This window comes from Pezoporus wallicus, unplaced genomic scaffold (assembly GCF_028554395.1).
Source record: "Pezoporus wallicus isolate ANWC-B61680 ecotype Strahan unplaced genomic scaffold, APGP_CSIRO_Pwel_v1 scaffold_3294, whole genome shotgun sequence".
In the NCBI taxonomy this organism is placed as follows: domain Eukaryota; kingdom Metazoa; phylum Chordata; class Aves; order Psittaciformes; family Psittacidae; genus Pezoporus; species Pezoporus wallicus.
This window is the reverse complement of record NW_026635478.1, coordinates 6,024,897-6,051,106: the sequence shown is the minus strand read 5'-3', so window position 1 is coordinate 6,051,106 and position 26,210 is coordinate 6,024,897. Positions and strand designations below refer to the sequence as shown.

General features: G+C 39.7%; 1 protein-coding gene across 2 annotated transcripts in view; it reads right to left on the bottom strand.

Annotated features, from left to right (window-relative positions):
• The window catches only part of LOC130608425 (potassium voltage-gated channel subfamily KQT member 1-like), a 466,916-nt gene extending 443,561 nt beyond the window's left edge, over nucleotides 1–23,355 (bottom strand). The window contains exons 1-2 of one of the 2 annotated variants that reach the window (XM_057426291.1): nucleotides 23,253–23,355; nucleotides 21,167–21,735 (exon numbers count right to left, since the gene is read on the bottom strand). In XM_057426291.1, the coding sequence (XP_057282274.1) occupies nucleotides 21,167–21,549 (383 nt within the window). In that variant the 5' untranslated portion in view covers nucleotides 21,550–21,735; nucleotides 23,253–23,355. The remainder of the gene's footprint in view (nucleotides 1–21,166; nucleotides 21,736–23,252) is intronic. The other variant, XM_057426299.1, reaches the window with a different exon arrangement.
• Nucleotides 23,356–26,210: the final 2,855 nt, after the last annotated feature.

Sequence of the window (26,210 nt, the reverse complement as noted above, 5' to 3'; positions counted from 1 at the left end):
GTGACAAGACAAGAGGTAACTGACTCAAGCTGCACCAGGGGAGGTTTAGACTTGATACTATGAAAATTTTCTTCACAGAGAGGATGCTCAGGCATTGGAACAGGCTGCCCAGGGAAGTGGTGGAATCACCATCACTGGAAGTGTTCAAAACACATGTAGATGAGGCCCTCATTGGCGTGGTTTAGTGGTGGACTTGGCAGTCCACCTTGGATAAAGGTTGGACTTGATGATCTTAAAGGTCTTTTCCACCCAAGTTGATTCTATCATTCTATGATCCTATATGCATATATATACACGGATATCAGGGAACAGCAAGAGTGAGCCATTCCATTAGCCAGGCACCAAGGGTGACAACAGCATAGGCAAGGCCATCCCCTAACACACCAGGATGCAGATTTGCGCACCATAGCTCAGTCAATACCAACCTGCAAGGCTGAGCATACAGTGCAGCAGTGGCAAAGGTCCTCTGATGGCTCTTGGCCACTGCCAGAATTGGGACAGGGGCGTCACCTGGATGACAGGTGACATTGCTCCTAATATTCTTGCATCTCTTTAAGGGTCATTCAGGAAGGAAAATGTACCTAACACAGGTCTTGGACATTCACTAGAAACCATAATCATAGAATCATAAAATCATAGAATAGTTAGGGTTGGAAAGGACCTTAAGATCATCTAGTTTCAACCCCCCTGCCATGGGCAGGGACACCTCGCACTGAACCATGTTGTCCAAGACTCCATCCAACCTGGCCTTGAACACTGCCAGGGATGGAGCATTCACAACTTCCTTGGGCAACCCATTCCAGTGCCTCACCACCCTCACAGTAAAGAGCTTCTTCCTTGTATCTAACCTGAACTTCCCCTGTTAAGTTTGAACCCATTACCCCTTGTGCTATCACTACAGTCCCTAATGAAGAGTCCCTCCTCAGCATCCTTACAGCCCCCCTTCTTCACAACATTTTGAAGTCTCCAACTCCAAAAATTCCTCATCTTCCGCCTTTATACCAAAGAATTTAGCCACCCTGACAAGTTCCAAGCCACCTCATACATACATTCAGCCTATTTGCAAAATTAGAATCTGAAAGCTCTTTGAGGTTTGACCAAAATATGCCATCAGCTTTGGGGGTTTCATCTCACCTGGCTTAATTTCCCCACCACCTCTAGCTACATTTCTCTCATTCACTTCCTGACAACTTAATTTCTTTAGCATCCTCCCCCTGCATGGGTTTCTGACACCTATTTGCACTTTCAGAAGTTCTCTACCAATTATTTACTGTAACATTATAATGATTGTATAGTTACTGAAGAGTTAGTCAAAGTACACATAGTTTATAGTTATGGTTTTCTATAAAGCAGAAAACAAAATTGCACACAATTCTGTGTAATACTCATCTCAGGAATTTGTGCAATTAGGTTCTGTTCTTAGGGGGTTTTTTAATTACTTCTGTCAGCTACAGGAGTGAAAGTTATTTATTTGAACTCTTAGTCTTCCTTCAAACCTTAAGTGATGGGTAGGAAAAGGTACATCTCTAATACACTGAAACAGTAGCTACCTTGGTGAGAGAGTGGTACATTTTTGTTTTCATCGTCTTAATAAACATTTTGTTTTCATACCTTTACCTTGCTGATTTATTTCAGTACAAAACAAAATTTAGGATTTAAAATATTACTCCTATTTAACACAAAACAGAATATAGTCTTCTTTCTTAAAAAATATTAACAGGGATATAATAGAAAAGGAACTGTTCTAACTGATTAAAGTCCATGCTACCATGCCATTTAATGGGAGAATGATTAAGAAAACCAGTCTCATAAACTGTGTTTGTGAGTTCTTCTTGCAGGTAGCTTTTCTTTTTAGTGCTCCGCTGCTGCTACAAATCACAGTAAATATGTGGTCAACTCCCAGTCCAACTAGTCTGGAGTTGCCAATCTACCCTGTTATCAGCACCCTGCTCTGCCCACTCTGCTTGGGTGCTGTGCATTACAACCAGCACCCTGTTGGTAAGGACACTGTCCCTCCTTATGTTAGGGTCAGACTCTTCTCCTGGTTCGCTTACTTTCGTAGAGTAGCCCTAGCTACTGTTCCAGATAACACATCTTAGTCAAGGCTACCATTGCTTTTAGCATGAGACAGATCTTAGCCACCTTCTCATGACTTAGTAGTTATAGTCCATTACCCAGTCCTGCTACTTCTTTCACTTCAACAATACACAAGTTGCCAAGTATCCAGCAGCTATACTTCCAGCCCCACAGGTCTATCTCTTTGGAAATGGTGGAACATTATAGGGGTACAGAGATCTGTCCAAGCCATAATAAAACTGGTATGCGGCTTAACTGAGCCACTACATTGACAAAGGATGAGCCAGCCAGCAGAGGGGCAGAAGTCCCACTTTCTTGCAATAGGCAACATTCCTTAAGAAAAAATATTCCTCCAAGAAAAAAGAGAACCAGAGCAAAGTGTTGAGAAGGCACACTGAACACAAGCCAGTCGTTTTCAAATGGAGAATAACAAGTTGATAAGGAGTTTACAGCACAAGCGTATTGCTAGTGTCCAACATTAGAAGAGTCTAGCCATAGGAATATGCAAATCTTTAGCCTTTCTTAAACACGATAGCACTGCTTTCCATGTAAAGAAATTGCAGATGTAATAATAAGGTAACCAGGGCTGTAAGATTTGCCTTTTCTTCATATATCTAGTATGAGTGGAGAACGTGAGTTCTCAGAAGCCCTCACAGGCACTGAGTACCCCACTCAGTTGGATGCTGTGCCTCATCAGGCAGTTTCTTTACCCAGACAAGTTTTACTTCCAGTTAGCAATCCCAGTGCTGGGTAAATACAGAGACACAAAGAGGTGTACAGACTTTTTCATACACCAGGACAGGGTAAAAAGCATGCAGAACTTGGATCTCTTGAAGCTCAGACCATCCTCCAGTCAATAGTCACTGGAAAGCAGGAACTTTGCTGGTCCCTGAAATAACCACATCAAACAACTAAAGCATAAATTTACCAAGAACTTATTGAAACTCATCAGTCTCTTGGTCTTATTTTTTTATGAGACTAATGTTCTATTCCTACCATTGTCACAGTTCTCATTTCTATGCAAAATACATGTATGAAGGTATAGGAGGCTTCCTCTTGAGTACAGCCCATTAACTTCTTCCAGATCTCTGCCATTTCAGTTGCCTCCTTTCAAAATCCCTTTGCCTTCTTTTACAGTTCTCACCAGTAATAAATAAAAAGCCAGGGGTAATTCATATGCTAAATATTTTCTAAGATACAACAGTGCACTTAACACCTTTTCGCCTTTTCCAATTTCAGTAAAGCAAAGAAGGATTTCTACATACCCTGCAGGTATTATCACTACATGTTCAACCACATTTCCTACTAGGCTTTAGTGAAAGTAATCAAATTTGTAAATGAAAAAGTCAAGAAAAGGTGATTCAAAGTGCCAAGATGTATGTGCTTAAGGGTGTATAAAGGAAGACGATTGGTGCCACTTATTTACTAAGGGACGTAGAACTGTCCAAAGGCTGCTAATACAGCCTACAAGTTTTGTAACTTCCAGCTAATTGCTGCTTCCCTCCTGTATTTATGTGTTAAAACTCTCTCTTTTTTTTCTCCCCATTTCCAAAACACACATTAAAACCATTCAAATGACCCTTTAAATTAACTTAATTTATGGCACTATATATTCTGGCCAGTGAGTGTCACTCCTTCCCAATGAATAACAAAGACAACACTTTTCAAGCACACAGGCTGGTCTTTCTATGCATAAAGTATCATGTTCTCATATAAAATGCATTTGTTTGAAATGTAGAATCACTGCTGATCACTTTCAGTCATAAAAGAGCATGTCTTGCTTTTTGCAAGAAGGGAAGGGTTAGCTTCAGAGCACCTGGATATATCGCAGTTTCAGTAATCTCCTTTCCCAAATCCAAATAATAATATAAAACCCTCCTGCTAATGTCAAGCAGAAATGTTTCTTCTCTTTGTAGACTACACTATTAACAATTTCAAGTACTGAAGTGTCCACATCTGGTGACCATGTTTGTCACTTCTGTCAACTGCATGACACAACAGAACAATACCTACAAAGCACATGAAAGTTAAAGGTTTTGGTGAAGATGTATTTGAGACTGACATTCACAGCAAAGTTTTAAAAAAAAAATATATATATCTGAACATTATATGCAACCCTTTCTACTAAATAAAAATTGAAACCACCATGAACACACAGGAGAGAAAAACTTTACACAAAATGTTATGGAAGCCTTTGTGAAAAGACTGCTGCTTTAGCTACGGCTGGATTAAGGCATTTCTAAAATAGGTTGTAACCCACAGCAAGAATGTGAGTTACATTTTCTTCCACATGCAAAACCTAAATGAATGACTGCAGCACATCTACCTCTTGAACTGAATTAGGGAACATATTACCAGCAGATCACCCAGACTGCTAAAGATCATTTTGCTTCCTAGTAAGTGAAGGTACAAATCCCATGACCTGACCCACTTCTCTTACTACTGCATGACTTCTAACATGTGATTATTCATTCAAAATCAGAATATTTTGAGGAGTATGCGACAGACAAATATATTATAAATCAAGCCTGACCTAAGAAGATTCCAGATTCTTAAGAAATTAAAAGTGGGACTCAGATTGAAGAAAACACCTGCACACTGTTCAGATATCAGTGAGTTTAATACATCATGGAAAAGGGCAAAAAGAAGAGACGTTTTATTTTTTGTAATGTGTTTAAGATGGTCTGCTCATATACAAGAAAAGCGTTCCCACCATGATGAACTTCCAGTCAAAACTATTATTTTATGCTTTTCACAGCTTTCTAAGTATGTAATAAACACTTGGTTAAAGGACTGAAGTCCTATTTTTCCTCTATATAGAAGGAGGGCAAAGGGCTATGATGGAGGATTATGAAGGAAGCTAATGTGCAAAATGGCCATGGCAAAATAAAATCTCTGACTCAAGCTGTTAACTGTGGTTTTGCTCACTTGATAATTTTGTGTGCTTCTGTTGTCTTGTTTTGATGATAAAGATTCTTTTCTATTGATGATGTGTTTTTTCATCTCATTCACTTACAGAGTTTTTGTAGCTAAAATAGGTATTCTCTATAGAGACAGTGAATTCTGGACACGATTTTGGATGTCAAGAAGGAGGCTACACGAACCCATTTTGCAGGTAACAAATGCAGCTCCCTTTAATTTCTGTTGTAACCATAAACAGTCATCATTCCTAAAAATAAAGATTATAGGATAATTATTATATTTAATATTGCCAATAATAACATGTTTTGATATCCCAATATTTTTACTGAGACAAAAAAACATAAACATTTACAACACTTGGAGGTTTATCTATCTTATTTCTGAGTTTTTAGATTTAAAACAGCAAAAGTCTTGTCAGACATTAAACAAAGTAACATATCTACTCTCAAGTTTCTCTTTATATCTAGCACCCCCCTACACATCTCCATCTGGTACCTGACTGCAGCTGCATCCTGCTCTGTACCTTCCCTACAACCACCTACTGACCAGCACATTTCTTGCACTCTATACTCCCTGTGCTGTCCCACAGAACCATATAGAGGAGCCAGAGCTGCACACCAGGCTGAACGGAAAGGTGGCAGAACAGAGCAAGTGAAGGCTAAGGGAGCCCACAAGACTATGCACTGATGTGGAGTACAAGCTTCCTCCTTGCTCTGTGCAGAGAAAAGTGAGAATCTGAGCCAGCACTCAGACAAGAAGAAGATGACTTAGATAAGCTCAGTGATACTAGCTTTAGAAAAGGAAAAAATGTGGGATGAAAGCCTGAAAAATAATTGCTAACTGCATGAGAATGAAACTTCAGCAACAATGCCATTTTCACAGCTGTGTTCCACAGTCCTTCATATATGGAACAAAACACTCTGCATTGACAAAAACAATGTTTTACTGTACATTACAAGTACCACTAGGAAATATTGTACAAGATTACCTAAATTTCATCTTTCTATAAATAATACAAAGAAAAAAATATACCCTGATCGGCAGGTGTATGCAGCATTAGTTACTACATAGAACACAGTATTTTTTTTTTTCTAGTGTGTATAATCTCAGTAAAAAGCTCTGTCTTTCCAGTACTATCAGCAGAATATCTAAACAAACCAAGACTCTCAGTTCTACTGCTCAGGCATGCACATGTGACAACTTTCTGTTGGCTTCCTCCTCTGTGACAGCCTTATACCATCTAGTTTTGAGTCATAGAATCATAGAACAGTTAGGGTTGGAAAGGACCTTAAGTTCATCCAGTTCCAACCCCCTGCCAAGGGCAGGGACACCTCACACTAAACCGTCTCACCCAAGGCTCTGTCCAACCTGGCCTTGATCACCACCAGGGATGTAGAATTCACAACTTCTTGGGACACATTCCAGTGCCTCACTACCCTTACAGTAAAGAACTTCTTCCTTATATCCAATCTAAACTGCCCCTGTTTAACACACTACCCCTTGTCCTGTCACTACAGCCCCTAACGAAGAGTCCCTCCACAGCATCCTCATAGACCTCCTTCAGGTACTGGAAGGCTGATATGAGGTCACCATGCAGCCTTCTCTTCTCCAGGCTGAACAGCCCCAACTTCCTCAGCCTGTCTTCATACGGGAGGTGCTCCAGTCCCCTGATCATCCTCGTGGCCCTCCTCTGCACTTGTTCCAACAGTTCCATGTCCTTTTTATGCTGAGGACACCAGAACTGCACACAGTGTTCCAAGTGAGGTCTCACGAGAGCAGAGTAGAGGGGCAGGATCACCTCCTTCAACCTGCTGGTCACGCTTCTTCTGATGCAGCCCAGGATATGGTTGGCTTTCTGGGCTGCGAGCACACATTGAAGCCAGCTCATGCTCATTTTCCCATCAACCAACACCCCCAAGTCCTTCTCCGCAGGGCTGCTCTGAATCTCTTCTCTGCCCAACCCAGCTGTGCCTGGGATTGCTCCAACCCAGGTGTAGGACCTTGCACTTGTCATGGTTAAACTTCATGAGGTTGGCATCAGCCCACCTCACAAGTGTGTCAAGGTCCCTCTGGATGGCATTCCTTCCCTCCAGGGTATCAACCAAACCACACAGCTTGGTGTCATCAGCAAACTTGCTGAGGGCGCACTCAATCCCACTGTCCATGTCAGCGACAAAGATGCTGAACAAGACTGGTCCCAACACTGATCCCTGGGGGACACCACTCGTTACTGGTCTTCAGCCAGATATTGAGCCATTGACCACAACTCTTTGCTTGCTGCCATCCAGCCAGTTCTGTATCCACTGACTGGTTCACCTATCAAATTGATGTCTCTCCCAATTTAGAGACAAGGATGTCATGTGGGACAGTGTCAAATGCTTTGCACAAATCCAGGTAGATGACATCAACTGCTCTACCCTTGTCCATCCATTCTGTAGCCCCATCGTAGAAGGCCACTACATTGGTCAGGCAGGATTTCCCCTTAGTGAAGCCATGCTGGCTGTCACCAAGCACATTGTTGATTTTCATGTGCCTTAGCATGCCTTCCAGGAGAATCTGCTCCAAGATTTTGCCATGTACAGAGGTGACACTGACTGGTCTGTAATTCCCTGGGTCATCCACTTTCCCCTTCTTGAAAATGGGGGTTATATTTCCCTTTTTCCAGTCATCAGGAATTTCACCTGACTGACATGATTTTTCAAATATGATGGCAATGGCTGAGCAACTTCATTCACCAGCTCCTTCAGGACCCACGGGTGGATTTCGTCAGGTCCCATGGACTTGTGTACGTTCAGGTTCTTAGGATGGTCTCGAACCAGATCCTCTCCTACAGTGGACCCGAGGTCTTCATTCTCACAGTCCCTGCACCTGCCTTCCAAGACTTGGGTGGTGTGGTCAGAGCCTTTGCCATTGAAGGCCGAGGCAAAGAAGTCATTAAGAACCTCAGCCTTCTCCAAATCCAGGGTAGCCAGTTCTCCTGATAGCTTCCAGAGAGGGCCCACATTGTCCCTAGTCTGTCTTTTATCTGCAATATAACTATAGAATCCCTTCCTGTTATCTTTCACATCCCTAGCCAAGTTTAATTCTAACTGGGCCTTAGCTTTCCTAACCTGGTCCCTAGCTTCACGGACAACATCCCTGTATTCTTTCCAGGCCGGCCGTCCTCACTTCCGCCTTTTATAAGCCTCTTTTTTTCCCCTCGAATTTTCCTCAGCATAGTCCCAGAAGACAAGTTCCTCTGAGTGTAAGAGGTGCCCTAAACCAAGGCTTTCCCAATACCAAGAGCTCCTTTGTGATTACAACTCCCCAAAATGCTGGAAACCTCCCCCACTAGTGATGCTTTAAAATTCAAACACATCCATTCTTCCTTTTCCCAATTAATCCCAGAGGGTTTAGACCTGAGATGCTCTAATAATCTTGCTGTAGGCAAGTCTGTGGGCAACTGCAGTCTGACATCTCCATGATGATTCCATGCTGAAGTGAGTGGGAATGGCAAGCACCTAATTACTACTCCTCACAACCAACATGAAAATAGATCTTCCCATTCTTTACTTGAAGTGTTTAGAAACCGAACTTGAAACAGATAAGGGATAATTTCTGGTATTGTTAACCAGAGTCAGACAGACTGAAGATGGCAAAAGTAACAGAAGCATTTTAAGATATAAAAGCATACAAAACCTGAAGTGGTACTGTTCCAGGCACTGATATACGGTATATATATGATCCCTTTCACTTAACACAGGTAGCAGTTCATGGGTGGACACAAGCTCAGTGTGAAGAAGCTGAGACCACCCTCTCCTACCACTGGATGTGTGTCCTGGAGCTGAGCCCCTTGTGATACCACTCAGGACCTACGGTTTACATGGCAGCACCAGAGACAGGTTTCAGCTATGGCTGTCAATGTCCCTGCCATAGCAGCTGAGCTCTTTATATTCTCAGTGCACACCAAAGGCTGTTAGAAAGAAGCCACGGGGCTGAGCTGAGAGAGTAAGCTGTGAACGTGTTATGACAAAAGTGCTAGAGACAAGTAGCTGCAACAAGGGTCAAGTCTCCCTTGCACCCTAAGTAAATCCACTCCCATAGAAATAAACAATCCTTCTGCACGATTTTCTCTATACAGTGGAACAGCATTTCCTTCTCCCTACAATATCTTTAAACCACAAGTCAGCATATACTGCCTTCATTTTTTTAAAGGTTACTATTTCTATTATTGAGCCATGCAATAGAGTGCAGGCTAGTTTTGACAAGTCTAACCTTAAAGATAAATGGCTTAACTAATTGCCAACTGATCTGCAGAACCAAACAAGCTGCAGGTCTGTTGCCTCTTAGGCAATCAGAAAACCTCCTTGTGGATTGCTCCTAACAGCTTCTGGGATGCTAAACATAGCTCTAACCAACGACCTTTTTAAACACAGTGGAGGAAAAGAACCTTGGGCAAGAGCCAAATTCCTTATAAAGAACAGAACAATAGTTGAATATATGGTAACACATACAAACCTTTAGCAAGACTTACCACTAAATACCACTGGTTTGCCTTTAGGCCTCATTTCATGTTTTTGTTGGAAAAACAAGCTTTTTCTCTAACCGCAGTGGCAAAGTCTACCAGTGTTAACTTGTCAACAAGTGACAACCAGATCCTGGGTCTACCTAAATATTTCTGATTAGATTTCTGGGATACTTATAGGTAGGATAAGTGGATGGGTGTTTTTGATATTGTTGGCTTGGGGTGAAAGTATTTAAAGCTTGTCATGTGGCAATTTCCCTTTCTCCACCAGCTGCCAATTTGGCCTTCTCATGTTCCCTGCTATCCATACTCTCTCCTGCAAAGGGCAGTTCTCTATGATGGAAGGGAGTGAAAGCAGTTTGTGACTGTTTACTTGCTTCAAGCAGTTATTTACATCAGCAGAGAACAGTCTCACTTGTTGGCGGCTGTTCAGCTCCTAAAGGAAAGGAGCTGGTAAGGAGGAGATATAAATAATTAGCAACTAGTAGAGTTGGTCCACTCTTTCGTACCCTGAACTGAGAACTTAGGTGCTGCTTTCTGGTATTTTGTGTATCTCTGAATCTTTCTGTGACTCCTGAGGATGCCAAGTCATAGTTTGAGCTATCACTTCAGCAAATACTGTTTTCCTTTTCCACCATATAGCTGTTAAAAATAGAGAAGTATTTCCTCTCAAAACACGTGGCTTTCTTTTCCTTCTTTTTTTACTTTTATGAAGACAGAAACTTACCTCAAATAACTTCTTTGCAGACTTTTCCTTGCTGCCTCTTAAAAAAAAAAAGTTTTACTTAGCAGATGGAACAGAATTACCTGAGAATTTCTCATATGGTTTTGGATTCTCACTTAAAGAAGTTCACACCAACACAAGACAGAATTGCTATGCTTTCCCAAAAGAAGTCTTACTAATGTACAGTAAATTTTAGTATTACTTTATTTCCCCTAAATTCCTTAAGCCTCATGCATAAAAAAAAAAAAAGACAAAAAACTACTGCTTTTTTCAGCAATGTGTTGAAGCCATCATCCTTAACTTCGTTTCATGCAGTAACAAATTTAAATAGGCAGTAATACATTGGACAGCTAATCAACCAGGGTTAAAGGTTACAAATGAGTGCCTCTTTGTGCCCTGATCTTCCTAAACATTGTTTCATTTTGGAAAGTAGCTAGCGCAACTGTAAACATGTTTCTCTTGGTTTTGTAGTCAGGGACAAATTCTATTTAGTAGATTAATTGTCCACAAGTATGTTCTACTGAGGCCTACAAACACTTGGAGCTAGTAAGTTAACTACAACACTGTGAGCAAAATGATGTCAAGTACTTTATCAAGGGTGAACTCTTTCAAGGTCGTGCTATAGCAATCTCATTTTCCATGGAAGACAAACCTAATGAAAGCTCTTAAAGGAGAAATATTAATAATTCCTCCTTTTAAGTTTTGCATCAAATAATGCCATTTCTTTGCCTGTGTTTATCTACTGCAGATAAGTGCACTTGAAGCGTTGATATATGAGATGCTTGTGGGAATGTTATCGCTTGAACAAGAAAAAGGGGATGAGTGAGGAGAAGACAAATTTACGAACTAGTAAACAGAGATACACTCCTTGGCAACCAAATACAAAATAGTAGCTTTGTAGCCTTTTCGGCCTGCCAAACTCAATTGACTCTGCAAGGATGTGTTCAGAGAAGAAAACATTTTTAGAAAAATATGAGCTCTGTAGAGAAAGAAAATCAACAAAAAATATTATAGGAAAGCTACTGAAACCTATGCTCTGTAGTATTTAGATGCTTTGATCATGGATCACTGATGTTTTAAAGACAACCAGACATGCCTTTCCCCTGCTGTGCTCTTTCCTCAAAACTGTGACTTACTTCACTATATGAAAGCCCTTCAGCTAAATAATCTTAAATGACTTATATGTGTCTCCAATTTAAATTAGATCCAAACCTTATTTTTTTCTAGAATCATAGAATAGTTAGGGTTGGAAAGGACCTTAAGATCATCAAGTTCCAAACCCCCTGCCATGGGCAGGGACGCCTCACACTAAACCATATCACCCAATGCTTCATCCAACCTGGCCTTGAACATTGCCAGGGATGGAGCATTCACAACCTCCCTGTGCAACCCATTCCAGTGCCTCATCACCCTAACAGGAAAGAATTTCCTCCTTATTATTATTTCTTTGATAATTTTATTATCCTATCTACCATTTGCTGCAGCAAGAGGCGAAGGCAAAATGTTCTGTTCTACTAGCACACTAGGACAGAAGAAATCCTGTTGCTTCAGCTAAATTACAAGAAAAAGAGATTTGATTGATGTTAGTATGCCCAAGTAAAGCTCTGTTCAACTACTCTCATTAGAGCTTCAGCTTTTTTCTTCATGCTAGACTACAGAGTTGTCCATCAGAGACCAATAGTTTTAGTATTCTGTTGTGGAGAATAAATGAGTGTATCCAACAGAAAGTTCTCTGAGGGGCTCTAGAAGCATAGGCTGCTTTTTATTTTAAGTGATTATTTTGTGGCAGGAAAATTAAGGAGAGAATTTTTTTTATGTTATAAAAGTGCAAGATATTCCTATTCCTGAGTGCATGAAGTACTTCACTTTCTTCTAAATGGGACTATACTCTTATATTGACTAGCCATGTGCTTCTAGAAAACATTCCTTCCAGTCTGAATAAAACCTCATCCCTAGTGCTTACGTATTTTTGTTATCCAAAGGAGTTTCTGGCTAAGTCATAAAGAGAAGGTTGTCCATGTGCCTTTGCAGGCAAGTTTTGATGTTCCTCAGTTCTCTCACAGATCTATTTCCAGGCTCCTGAGGCTTGATGTTTTGTTGAAAGGTCTTGTGCTTATACATATATGATCACACACAAATTAAAGTTGGTTGGAAATTTTGGTAAAGGAACAATTTTTCTGCTGAAAATACCAATATGTTAAAATTAGAAAGTAGTCTGGGAATGTGCTGGTTTCAGCAGAACTGGAGAAGGAGACCAGACAGGTTTTAATGGAATCTTGCCTAGCTTTGGACTCACTAACAGGCAGACTGCCTGGAGGCAGTTTGGGCATATCTGACTTTGTGTTTTGCCTCAGAATATAATGTTTTCAGGTATTTGAAGCCCTCAACCAAAGGAAAATTCCATCTATAACATAGGTATATTGATGATATCTGCTTTCAGTTTTTCCTTCAGATCATTCTAGGGTGCACCCAGAAATGCCAGATAGCCCCACTGCATGTAAAATGAGGTTGTTCAGTTGGCTCCAATCAGAAGTAACTAGGTAATATTTCTACACCACCTATAAAATCTAAAAGGTAACTTACAAACACACACTACTATTCTGTATTTTCACCTGCAGATGTATAAATTGCCACAAACTACTTTGAATCAATAGATAATACCAATGTTGTTCAAATCGCAGCATGGGCCACACATCATACAAAAAGATCTCCCACTTCAAAGCAACTTTCTGAATCAACTGCCTAAAGATATATTTTTAAAACATCCACAGCTCCTATTAGTAAAGTATTTCACCTTTTCAAAGCATTGAGGAACCTATTTGCTGCTTCTTACAGAGCAGTGAGGTTTGGGTTTTGCCTATGCATTATCCTACTTTTGCACGATAAACACTGACCTGTGTTTTGCTGCTGGGGAAGACTGGGCACACATGGTTTGGTGACACGTCACTCAGGGGGAGACCAAGTTTTGATTATTCAGAAGTAGTCCAGAACTGACAAATCACATTCATGAATCCACTGATCTTACAGAAATCTTTTTTTCAGTGCCCTGACATTCCTAGGATTTAAGCTGCCTGATTTAACTGAGTGTCTGTATCTTCCACTAAAGTCTGTGCTGCTACGTTTGTCTTTTTTTATTCTTACCTCCATATCTTGAGGTTCTGGATGTCCTCTCCTTCCCCGGCACAGGAGTCAAGCTTCCATTTTGTTTCTATATGACTAAGACTTTCTGGAAGAGACCTAATCAGTTCTTTAAGCATTGACAGAAAAAGTTCAGCATTGACTTCATGATCAGTGTCCATGATTCTGATACATTTATCACTGACCTTGACTGTGAGACCAAAAAATCAGTAGGTTTTGGCATATGATCTATGACACATATCCACAGGGACAGGAAATTAGCACCGCCATTTACAAAGTAACACCAGCCTCTTTGTAGAACTCACATTAATTGGTGTTTCTTAGGTTCAGTATAAAAAAAGGGGGAAAGAATAAATGCATATCATGATGCTGTGCAAATATATTCAGCAATAAGTTAATGCCAGCTTGATTATCATGAAGGTAGCATAAACACTTTTCTTCTTGAATTTTATACCATGTGAAGTCCACAAGTTAATGAGCAATTGTAATGTTAACATCAAGGAGTAACTTTTTATTTTGCTGGCTTATGAAAGAGCAAAGGATTTTTTCCACAAAAGCATAAACAAATTCCATTACTATTACCATATCAATACCACACTACAGTATTTATTTTCACTATAGAAACAAATGGTTTCACTATAGTAACAACATTAGCCTGTGGAGACATTAGTGCGTATTCATTCCAGTCTACTACAAAATTTAGCTTCTAGAATAAGATGGATTGGATTTCTTAAATAAATGATGGAAAAAGTCATCAATAATTTCAAAAAATGAAAATAAAACTTATGTACTCTGTGGCTTTGTGCCCTGTGGTTAGGTTATTCTGTGCCTAAAGTGAAGCATGCTCAGATCAGCTCTTCCTTAGGAACGTTTGTAACATCTCTCTTGTGAAAAGACTCTCTGGTGCCAATCTAATTGAGCTCAAAATGAAATATTTTCATCTTTGGGGTTATTAATTTATTTCTCCTCTATCCAAATGCTGATTTTAACAAAACATGAAGTAACTTAGTATCTCTGGCATGTCTCATCCTCTGTCAATATTGGTTGAAATTGCCAACTGGCTTAAAAGTTTTTGGTAAGGCACTTTCAGACAGATGCACTCAGACAGTGTGGTTGAATAAACCTCATATCCTTAGGAAAAGAGGCTAAAAATTAGTAGCTGTCCCCATGTAGTTTTAGAACAGCTGAATCTTAGAACTTTCAGAATCCTAAAGACAATTCTGTTTAATATTACTTCACTTCCATTAGCAACTTAAGCTATTCCACCGTATCATCCAATTGAACATGCATCCCTAGTTCTTGAGTTTCTTCTGTTTAATACTGCTCATCTTTTGGTACCTGAAGCTCATCATCATAGACATCAGGTTAGTTCCTCTCTGTAGCTGGACTATAGATGAAAAGTGGATACTGTAGTTCCAAATTGGAAAATTCATCAGTTCAATTCTGTATAAAATGTCTAAATAAGTAACTGTTATGCTGGCAAGAAACATCCTAAGCCTGATAATGATGATGATAATAATCCCTAATTTACCCTTATGAAACCACACCATGTCCAGACCTAAGGTGTGAGCTAGAGGTCAAAACCAGAATCTCAATAGCAGTCATATGCTTATAATTACTCTGAACTTTAGTTGTTGCTCATGTTGATCATGTTACAATCACATCATTGGAAAAGGCAAAATATCTGTTCACATTCTAGAGATAATTGTGGAAAGAACAAAAATTGGAATCTAAAAGACCCTTTGACATAAACAGTTATAAATAATGGGACTATAGGCTCCATTTACAGATAAAAACTGAAGCAGGGGAACACTATGCTAGCTTACTTGCAATGTATATATTAAGCTTCACTAGCTGAGAGCTGCTACACCCAAACCAACCACACGACATGCAGGCAAATGCCCCACAGTCATTAAAAGGAATCACCAGATCCTTATATTTTTGCCTTTTCATGTTCTTTACATAATTGGCAGCTGTATGCCAAAAAAAAAAATGGAGTATCAGCCAGAATGGTGGCTCTTCTTCAACTGCATTAACAGAATACAACTACAGCATTTCTACATGAAGGTGGAAGAACTGAAAAAAAAACGAGAAAGCAAAGTCTGAAGAGAAACAATCGTAAGAGAAAATTTCAATTTTTAATTTGTCCCAATATTCTGAACTCTGGTGGGGCTTTTTTTGTATTACTCATGGTGACAAAAATGTCAGTACACAGAATCTTTTCTAAAGAGAAAAACCCTTAGCTGTCCAGCCCCCATTTTACAAACATGTTCATGACCATCTGCACTTTCCTCCCAAAGTTTCAAGTTAGTGACATTATTGATATTTTTCGTATTCTTGTAAGGATCACACACTTTTAAATTCCTCAACAGTAATTCCTTAGATGAGCTCTTTCCAACAAGCTACCAGGAACATGTACATGTGTGTACGTGTGTACCTCTCTATGAAGAAGCTGTGGGAAGCAGTCTGAAGGATGAAGTAACAAAGTAAACTTAGAGAAGGTTTTCATATGAAACTGAGCTAACACCGCAGTTCTAGTGGCAAAAAAAAACAGGGCTCTCCCTCATCCCATCCCAGTCCTGGCCAACTGGTTAGTACTGGTTCCAGCACCATCAGACCATTTGCTGACATGCTGTAACCCCTTAAGGTAACAAAAATCTATTCACCTTCTTGCTGTGCTAGACTTCTGTCATTACTTGTTGACTTAGGTTAAGTGTGCTACAGTGACTCCCAGAAGCAGCATATGTTACACAGGAGAAATATGGGGCCAGGACGGAAGAAGGGAAGGTGAGAGAAGAAACATTATACTCTTTGTATCAGTAAACTATTATGCCAGCTCTTGTGAAACCATAATCTCTCCTCATCTTTCCCACGCAGTCAACAGAGAGACAGGCAGCATCCCCTAGGAATGATTCAAAGCAATAGCCATTATTCTTTCTGAGTCACCATTTGGAGGAGTTGTTTCCCCATAAATCATAAATGAGCCTGGAGAGCAGACTTTGTTGCTAGGCAAACTCTGCATTTGTGAAATGTTTTGCAGTCAAACCAGGTGGTCCGCAGTACTTGCCAGATGATTTGCAGTGTTACTTTGCAATTATTCTGTACAATTTCATATTAAATTTAACAGGTGACAATGATCCACTAGGAGCACTAAGAGAACAATAGTGGACAGTACTTCCAAGATGCTGGATGTGTACTACTAACATGACAGAAGATCATCCACTTTTTCCTGCTGGGCTAGGTTTCTCCTAACATTGTAAGTTGAACAGGTTATCCAAGGATATCCGAGGACAGCTAGAGTTGGCAGGAGGAAGCTGAATGGCTAAGGTGGATAAGGAGAGCAGAACTGGAGGTAATTTGTTAGAAATGGGTTGTCAGATCAGCTCACCCCATCCCATGGGAAGTTACAGGATATAAAGACTGGTCTCACTTTTAAATGAGAGCAAGGTCTAACACTCATTTAACAAGTGGCCAAACCAGCACAAAGTAACCTGGAACAGCTGCAAGTTCTCACTTTAACTTCAACAGTGTTACACAACAAGAAAATGGCAGGCCTGAGAACACAATCTCAGAGTCCCTCTCATGGGCCTCCCTCTTGCCTTAGTCTTGCCTCCCTTTTCAACCAGCCTGTGGTTTCTCTACTGACTGCCAGCAAGCCTTCCAGCTGTGCTAACTCCAGCAGTGATGCTGACATCCGTTCGCTAAGAACTGGACTGAGACCAACAGCTCCTTTTGTATCTCCCCATAGTCATTACTTCTTCACTATTATGTTGGACAAGATTCAAACCAGTTGCCTATGGGTGAAAGGTGCCTTCTCCCGTCATGAATTCCACGCTCCCTCTTTCCCCTAGCTTCCAGATGTCATCTCCTACCCCTTCTTCCTCCCAGTGGCTCTCTAAACTTCTTGACCATATACAGCTGTCCCAGAGATCCAATTCTTTGTGCCTATATCTAGACTTCTGATCTCCAAAAGTTGCTAGTCCTTTTTTAATTTGTCCTTCCTGCTTAAGTCTGCTTCCCTTTGTTCTTGAGCTAGCCTGCTTTTGTACTGCTTTTCCTCCAGTTTCAACATCACTGCCACCAGTCTGTTTTTATGACAACACAATCTAGCCTTCTGTCTACAGGTCCCAGGTTCTCCTCTGTCCCTGTTCCACCACACTCAGGTAGCCATTTGTTCTGCTTCCTCACTTCTTAGTCCAAGTGCTACCCACCCAGGCTCCCTCTAAGCTTCTGGCTTGTAACTGAAAAAAAGCTACCCAGCCAACAGCAGCTGAAAAGACCAAAATTAAGTCACAATTAGGATGTTCCAGAGAAATGGAAAAGATAGAACAAGGCAATTGGACTGCTGTGAGTAAAAACAACAGGGTGTATCTGAGGGGAAAAGGTACTATGGATCCACCTTGCTTGCTCAGATATAAGGCCGGTTAGCCTTGGTGCAAATCCGTGCAAACTCAGTTGCTTTCTTCTTGGAACCTGGGCTGGGGCAGCTGTGCAGCACAGGGCTGAGCAGTGATGTAGACATAGCCTTAAGCCGACACAAGGTGGCCTACATCACTCACAGAACAAAATAACAAGATAGCGATCAGTTACCTCTTCTCCCTGAACACAAGTTAAACCATACCGGTTTATTACTGGTGACCACTTCAGTGTATGAGTGCATGAGGGTGCACATAGAGTGATCCTCTTCTTTCAACAGGCTTAAGTCATACCTTCCTACTTCTGGTTCGTTGTCTCTACAAACATGGCAGAAAAACTGCACCATCTTCACCCTTTGCCAATGGCCAAGGTGGCCTGCAAAGGCTTGGCAGTGTAACATTGCCCACCACAACTGCATTCTAGCACTCTGAGCATCTACATAATTCTCAGTTTAGTTTATGATCATTTCTACCTGTTTTTAAATAGGGGTCAATAATCTTACTATCAGGAAAATTGTCCAACTTCACCCCTCACCACTCAGTTCAAATGTATGTGAACACAACATTTTAGCCAAATTAACACAATATTCTAAACTATAATCAAGCCATTCCAGTTGTAATTAAATGTATATATATATATATATATCTGTTTCAGAAACATGACATAAATAAGGCTCCACTTGCAATTAAATGATTTAAATGTGGGGATTTGCCACTTCATTACCATCCAGAATTCATCACCAAGATAGACTTATCTTTCATTCAAAAGATGAAATATGAGGTTTATACCTTAATATCTTCACATTTGGCTATGATTAAATCAAGTGCATAGCTGAGTTTAGACATCAAATTCAAGCCAGGCACACACTTCATTTTCTGGACTGAGGACCATATGGCAAAAAGCTGGACTCTAACATATATTGGTATCCAATGCCTTAAAGATTTACATAGCCACAAGAATTGGTTGGTTAGGGTCAATATATTACTACTACACATCACAGCTGTTTCTCAAGCCCACATCTCTTTCTAACTTGTCAGTGAGATCCTCTACCCTGTTCCTGGGGATTTCAGGAGTTAAGTTTTTCACAGTACCTACAGTGAAGCTGAAAATTACCTTAGTGAGGTTTCCAGGACTGGGAGGGGGAATTCTCAAGCAAATCCACTCACTCCTGCAAGTGTTCTGTTTTGAAACCATAATTTTAGCTTAGAATAACTCCACTAAAACAACACAAATTCTAGATTTAATTAGGTAAAAATAATTCCCTTTTCTAACACATATTATAAAGTTCCTTAAGAAGCACAAGTTTACTCCCTTAAAAGGAACTTGAAGCATCAGACACACTACAAATGTTATAGGAGATGATATTATCTTGGTAATTTCAGAATGTAAGAGGAAGGTCACCTCCTGGAGCACTTGCTGTTCCCTCGCCTTGCCTGTTTCTGGAAAGTTAGGGGGATTGTAGCTGAACTGGCTCCAGATCAGAAGAGACTCCAGTCCCTCTTGGATAGAAAAGTCCCACAAGTTTATATATAAATTATGAGATCTTTGTGGCACATGAAGGACGAAAGGACAATGAAGGGACACTGCACATCCAGCTCCTCCAGGCTATACAAACATCATCTACATACTTGGAAGAATGCATTTGTCATGAAAACAGTCATCATCATATCAACTCTGCATAAATTACCCCAAACCCACAGATACAACATGGGAAACCTTTTATAAGAAATGACAGCTTGTTCTCATTATCGAATTAACTGTATTTTAGATTAGCACTTTATTAACAATGTTTAAATTTAGTGATAATTAGTGTTGTAAAGGATGTTCTTTCCAAACCAGAAACTTGTTATGTAAATAAACACGCCATGTAGTTATTGGGATAATTAGTAGGACAAATATTCTTAAGAAAAAATACTGGCCAAAAATTATGTCTAAAAAGTTTCAAGTAATCTCAAAGAAAAAGCATTTAAAGGAGGTCAGTTTACATATTCTTTCGTTAAAGTCAGGAATCCTTGAACAGTTAAAAAAAATCCTATTTTCTCCAATTTTCTTGATGGGTGTGTGTGCGTAGATTTTATTTATTTATTTATTTATTTATTTTAATGACCATTGCAGAATATAAATCCATACTAAAGGTATGAGATGAAAGCAGAGGATGAAACAACTGTATTTTAGCAAGAGGACCCAACCCCAAATAGGCTTAAATCATTACCATTCACATATTTGAATCTTCACAAAATTACACTCGTTTAAGCCTTAGGGACTGTTGTATACTATAAGCATACTTGAAAGAGGCCCTATCCTTTTACTTGGCAAAATTTCATGAATCAAATAACCCTTTTAAAAAAATCCATATATGATTTTGAGTGGTGAAAGGCAGTAAATATTAATAAAACCATCTATTCCATGCCAAATAGAAGCATTATGATTCATTCTTAGAATTACCATATATTTCTCTGGGCAGCTACTGACTACAATAAGTGATAATGGTTTTTCCAAAATGCAGTCACGTCACAGAAAAGTTCATCTAAGACAAACAGAGTCATTTCAACACTCTGCATTTCCTTAGGATATATGCTAATTTTATAATAAAAGCAAGGACTTTTGGTTCAGTTTACATACACTATAGCCAGTAAAACTTCCTCTTGCCTCATCAAGAGCACAACTGGACCCTTTCTACAGCTAAAATGATAAATTATCATTCTTCTAAGCAGCATTCAAAACAGTAACTGAGTTCTTGCCAAGCTTGACAGGTACTATAAGCAGCTCAAATAAAACAGTAACAGCTGTACTAATATATTAACCACTGTTTTGCAAGGGTAAATGGAAGCCTTAATTTCATCATTGTGTGTACTACATACAAGGTATAATGAAAAATTTTTGCTAAATTTGTACTCATTATGTGTTCATGGCTGTAAATTAATTCAAATTAGTAATGTTATGAATATCCAAGAGATCACTTGTTCTGGCACTTCAGCATGAGCAAAACTGACTTACACTTATTGACTGTCATCACAGCTGAACCTTCCACATGCCATGATAAAAACTGCAGTGTCTGAAGGTAGAACAACGTAAAGCAGCTAAGGCAGCAATAAAAACCGCCACAAGCATATACGACTTCCCCTCAGAAATACCAAATACACTGTGTAAACCTGACAAATATCACGTGAAAAATAAAAAGCCCTCCTCTGGAAATGTTAATGGATAGCATCTGATCCTTCAAGAAACTGGCTTTTGCATTGCTTTCAGTAGGATTACTCATGTAACAGGTGTTCAGCTCAGGAGATCAAGTACTGACGATGCTACTCAAGTATGATTTCTGCCTGATTAAGGGCACGGTTTGATTTTCCTTACACCAAATATGATGTGAAAATGTAGGTACTTACACAGTGAAATGATAGATAAAACACTTCCATCCACTGGGCCTCTCCAGGAAGTTGTAGACATCTCCCTGCGTACTAGTTTTAGCTAAGTAACGGCTATAGAAACACTTTGTTGTACAGGCCCTGCGAACTTCACCTTCTGCCAAGGCTGCATCTCTTGTGCCTTCCTCAGGGTTGTGGGGAATCCCGGATCCATTATTCCCTGGGGTTTCTGGATCCAGCGCCACAGAAGAATACTGCATATTGCTTAAGCTCCCTCTGACTCCGAGCAACGCTGCAGATTCCCTATTTCCGTTTAGACTACTCAGCTGGGAAGCGGATCCTTGCACCTGTCCACAGCGGTTATACACAGGGTGCCCAACAGTTTCTCCACTATCACAGGACATGCTGTAATAACACACAGGTATTACTAACGCTGATCAATATTTAAAATCACAAAGAAGGTATTGTATGTCCTCACTGCTGAGGGTGTTCTCCAGCAGCTGATAGGATGACTTTCTGCTGTTATCATGGAGCTTCTCTGTGACACAAGTGTGAGCTGTCAGCCTGTCACCTGCTGTCACTCACAGCCTCTGAAATTAAATCAGAGAAACGTATTAGACAATGCTGCATGCTAGATGCCAGAAGCAACAGGAGGCTGGAAAAGGAAAGAGGCTGAGTTCTAGAGGAAGAAAGAAAATTGAGATTCACAGTTACATTTGTGAGGGAAGAATCTTAAAACTATTTAAACAGTGCAACACAAATACAGCAGCAGCATTGCCTTGGGAGTTGACCCATTTGACATTATTTTAAGCTGAGCAGTTCTTGAAGTGACCTGATTAGAAGTGGACCTGTGAAAATTTCCTAGAATTTATAAACTTGCTGTTAACTGAAATACACCTGATTGAAGTTTTGAACTTAACACCTACACCTCAGGAGTTCTTATCTTGAGCATCAATGTTACAAAAAGATTTTAAATGAATTCTTTCAGTCACCTTATGAGATCTGATCTTGCAGTCCATGGTACTCAGGAACAACTCTAATCAAGTGTAGAAATTACAATGCCATTAATAATAACTGTCTCTGAGAGGTTAATATTGTTAAAAGGCAAAAGATGAAAGATTCCTGGCCTGATTCTTGATTTTCTTTATCTTTCTTTCTTTCTTTCTTTCTTTCTTTATTTATTTATTTATCTCTATCTTTCTTTAGTTAGCGTTTGCTGCTAACTCTGCTACTCTCAAGCAAGTACCTAGAGAACACAAAATAGAAAATAAGGCTCTTATAGATCAATATGTATTTCATGGGGCAGATTTAAACTGCTGTGAATACAAATACTTAGCAGCAATATTAATAATTTTGTGAGATTGAGAGCATCTGTCTTCCTGAAATGTAACTGTTTTCTACTGCCTCATTTCTTTCACACCACCATGAAAAGGTTCCTTATCTGACATGCTTAGCTAAAACAGAAATATGAAAAAATTGTGAAAATATTAGACTATTAAAAGTATCATGAGATGTACTTGGAACTTCAAAGCACTGCTGATGTCAATGTTAAAATTATGTCTGTAATGTCATATTGTAATGTAGTTATCTGCAATATAAATGCCACGTGCCATAGAGTTGTAGCTTACTGCTCTTCTGAAGAGGAGGAGAGACTCACACCCACATTTTCAGTTACTTTATTCTCAGCAGAATCAAGTAATTTAGAGAGAGAATGTCAGTTACAGCATGCTCATTTCTGAACACTGGCCATGGTAAGGTGAACTGATGCATTTCTACATTAGTGCTATGGCAAATAGAGAAATACTTGTTTTCCCTCAACCTTTCTCTGAACAATGAAAAGCTGGAGGGACTGAATATTAAAGTTAAAACACACAGGCCTTCATCAAAGTCTGACTATAACAAGAACATAAGAAACATCTATGAGAAGTACACTCCTTCCATATGATTCATTTTAGGGTGCTGAGGCTATCTAGCCAAGCGCTTGAAGCAAAGGCCAGCTACCCAGCAGTTGCAAACAAAGCCACTTGAAACACATTTGCTAGCCTGCTTGATCAAAACAGGGCATCCCCCACAGTCAGACACAAAACACAGAAAACCCTGAACCTACTTTATCTTGTTGCATGTCCTTCTATTCCTTCTCCTTAATGCTCCTTCAGCTCCACGTAGCATACTCCCTGAATAGGTGCAGGGAGAGAAACTGCTGCCTGACTGTCTCAGCTTATCAAGTCCCACCCTGATCAAGGCAGGAGCCCTCCCTTCTATCTGCCTTATATGGCTGCCCTTGCAAAGGCAGAAAAAGAACTAGGAACAGTTTTGACAGCTTCGGGGAGGAATTGCTTCTGCTTCTTCCTGCTGTCAAACCAGCAATCACAAGCAACAGCTTAATTTTGCTGGATCATCCTCCTTTCCCTCCCAGCCCTTTTCTTATCTGCATACACTTAATTGCAATGGGTTAAAAGTGGCGTTTCCTTACTGCACATCTTTAAAGAAACTGAATTAGGTGCTGCTTGTAGCTAGCTGGATCCTTTGCAGCAGGCTTTCATACAGAGGAAGTCTAAACAGGCAGCTTCAGTTTGTTTTTTTCCATCAAAGTTTTGGCAAAGCTAAAAGCAGCACTTCATTATGATACATTAAGTAATGGAGTTCTCTACTGTTGTTGCCTTTCTAAACCACAAGTCTTCCTTTTTTTTTTTTAATGAATTAATCTGGGAGGAAAAGAATTCCAAACACAAGCATTCCAGCATCAAACTCCTCAATTTATTGCTGAACTTTCTAATCAGGAAGAAGAAAGCGAATACTGCTGTTTCTCTCTTTTTCTCCCTTCTGTAATAGATATCAGACTGCTGTCCAGAACACCAACATTCTGAACGTGAGTTGGTTTTCCACAGTCATGTGGTCAAGAGTGAAACAGAGGTAACCATTTTATCTTTTGTTCTGGCAGTGAGGGAATACTGTCAATGTACATGGTCTTCAACTTTTATCGTAATTGCTCATGGAGCTAAGACCTCTCATTCCTTGGAAAGATTATCCCAGAAAATTATTTTCTTGGTTTCCCAAGTCATGTTTCTGTAACACTGAAAAAAAAAAATGTTCTTAGTTCCTTTATTTTTCTGATAAAGGTAGTTTGATCAGTCTTATGTTTATTCTTCTCTAAAAATCAACCCCTCCAGAACACTGTACTTGGAAACTGTGTGACCCAGTTTACACTGTGTACAGAACTGAATACAGTATTCCAGATGGTACAGGAGGTGGTCCACGGAGAAGCACTAATAACTGACTGGAGACTCAGAAACCCTTCTCTGGGTTTTTGCTCAAGCTTCTTCTTTGAAATGTTTTCTTAATTAATACTTTTACACTCTCTGCTGTATTAACCTTCTCAAAAAGTAATTTCCTAAGTGCAAAAATTTCTGTCTGTTCTCATCTCTGACTTCCCCTGAATATAATCGTTCAAGCTGTAAATAACTACCCAAAGTATGTCAAGGAAAAAAAAATACAAACAAACAATAATTATCTTGGATATTTTCAGGTTTAAAATAAGTTTCCTTTGAGGGGAAAGTAGTACCCAGCTTTACTGCACATGCAGAGACTCAATTAATAACAGCACATCTGAAATCACTGCAGAAATAGAACGCAGATCATCTGACTCCTGTTTCTTGATCAACAGAAAGATGATTAAGATTTTATAGGTTGAACTGTGGAAGACAAGAAATCATTCCTTCATACCCCCTCCAGCTTCCCCCCACATTTAGTGTATCTTTGGGTCAAACTCTCAAATTCAAGCAGTTGACTAATTTATGACTTCTGTGAAATGCAAGTGCATGATTTCAGGAATATCAGCTGCTTAACTTTCACTGATAAGACTATATACATGCATATAATGCCCTGAAAAAAATGTGGCCAAACAAAAGTGTGGCTTTTATGGCTGGGCTCACTTGTCATCTCATATTTAACGCTGATGTGCCTGATGCAGTCCACATGCTTACAGAGCATATCTACCCCACACTTGACAGCACTGTATTTAGCACTCGGCACAGAAAGTATGATAACTCATAACTAAAAGGCCAGTATGGGGAGGAACAGGGAAATGTCTGGTTTTGAGATGCAGATTTTAATCACTTCTTGATTTCTTGACAAGGAGATACTTCTCAGGAAACTACCCTAAATACAGGACCAACTCCATTTTCTATTGATACCATCATCACTGGGTCCTCAGGGGGTAATATTTTAGAAGAAAAGTGTTAATCAGTCATACAAGAAATATAAAAAAATAATATGGAACCCAAATATTAGAAAATACTTTGAAAGGTAAATAATAGACAAGGCTTGTGAAACATCCCCACACTCCTCTGTTCATTTCAAATTCCTTTCTCGGGACCTCAGCTTTCTGCATGCAGTGTTCCTGAACGTGCATTTTTGGGGTTTGGGAAGTGAATTCTACTGCCAGAACTGGATACCTAAATTTTAGACACTGCTGAGAGCCATGTACCATTCTGGCTTAGCTGCAGAATCTTTTCTTAGCAATGATCATGTTAGGGCATAAATTCAGCATGTTGTATGACTTGAACGGGTTGGGCCCCAGCTGCTAGTAAGGGGCAAAATGCCAACCCTTGCTTTCTGCTTGTGCTTCCCAGCCTGGTGAGCCAACCGTCATCAAAGCTTACTGTGGGGAATTAGGGATTTTGAAAGGGGTATAGACTTGAGCTCCAAATTTATATAACATTACTTCCTGTACTGCTCATTTTTGAACTGCAATTTGAAAATGGGGTGCTACCTGTCTTGCAAATATGCTAGATAGTTCAGTTGTCTGTAGAGCACTTTGCAATCCATGCGATGCGCACCATGAATTCAAATATTCTTCTTTGCAAGCACATGCTGAAGATAAATTATCATGATGTATATATGATTTTGGAAGGATGGTACATAAAAAATCAGCAGATTGTGACACTGGGCTTCCATTCACTACTTAAAGCTTGTCAAGTAAAATCTATTGTAGCATTTTATTAAATGGGGAAAGATCTGAAATACTAAACTGCCTTTTATACATGTTGGCACTGCTTCATAATTT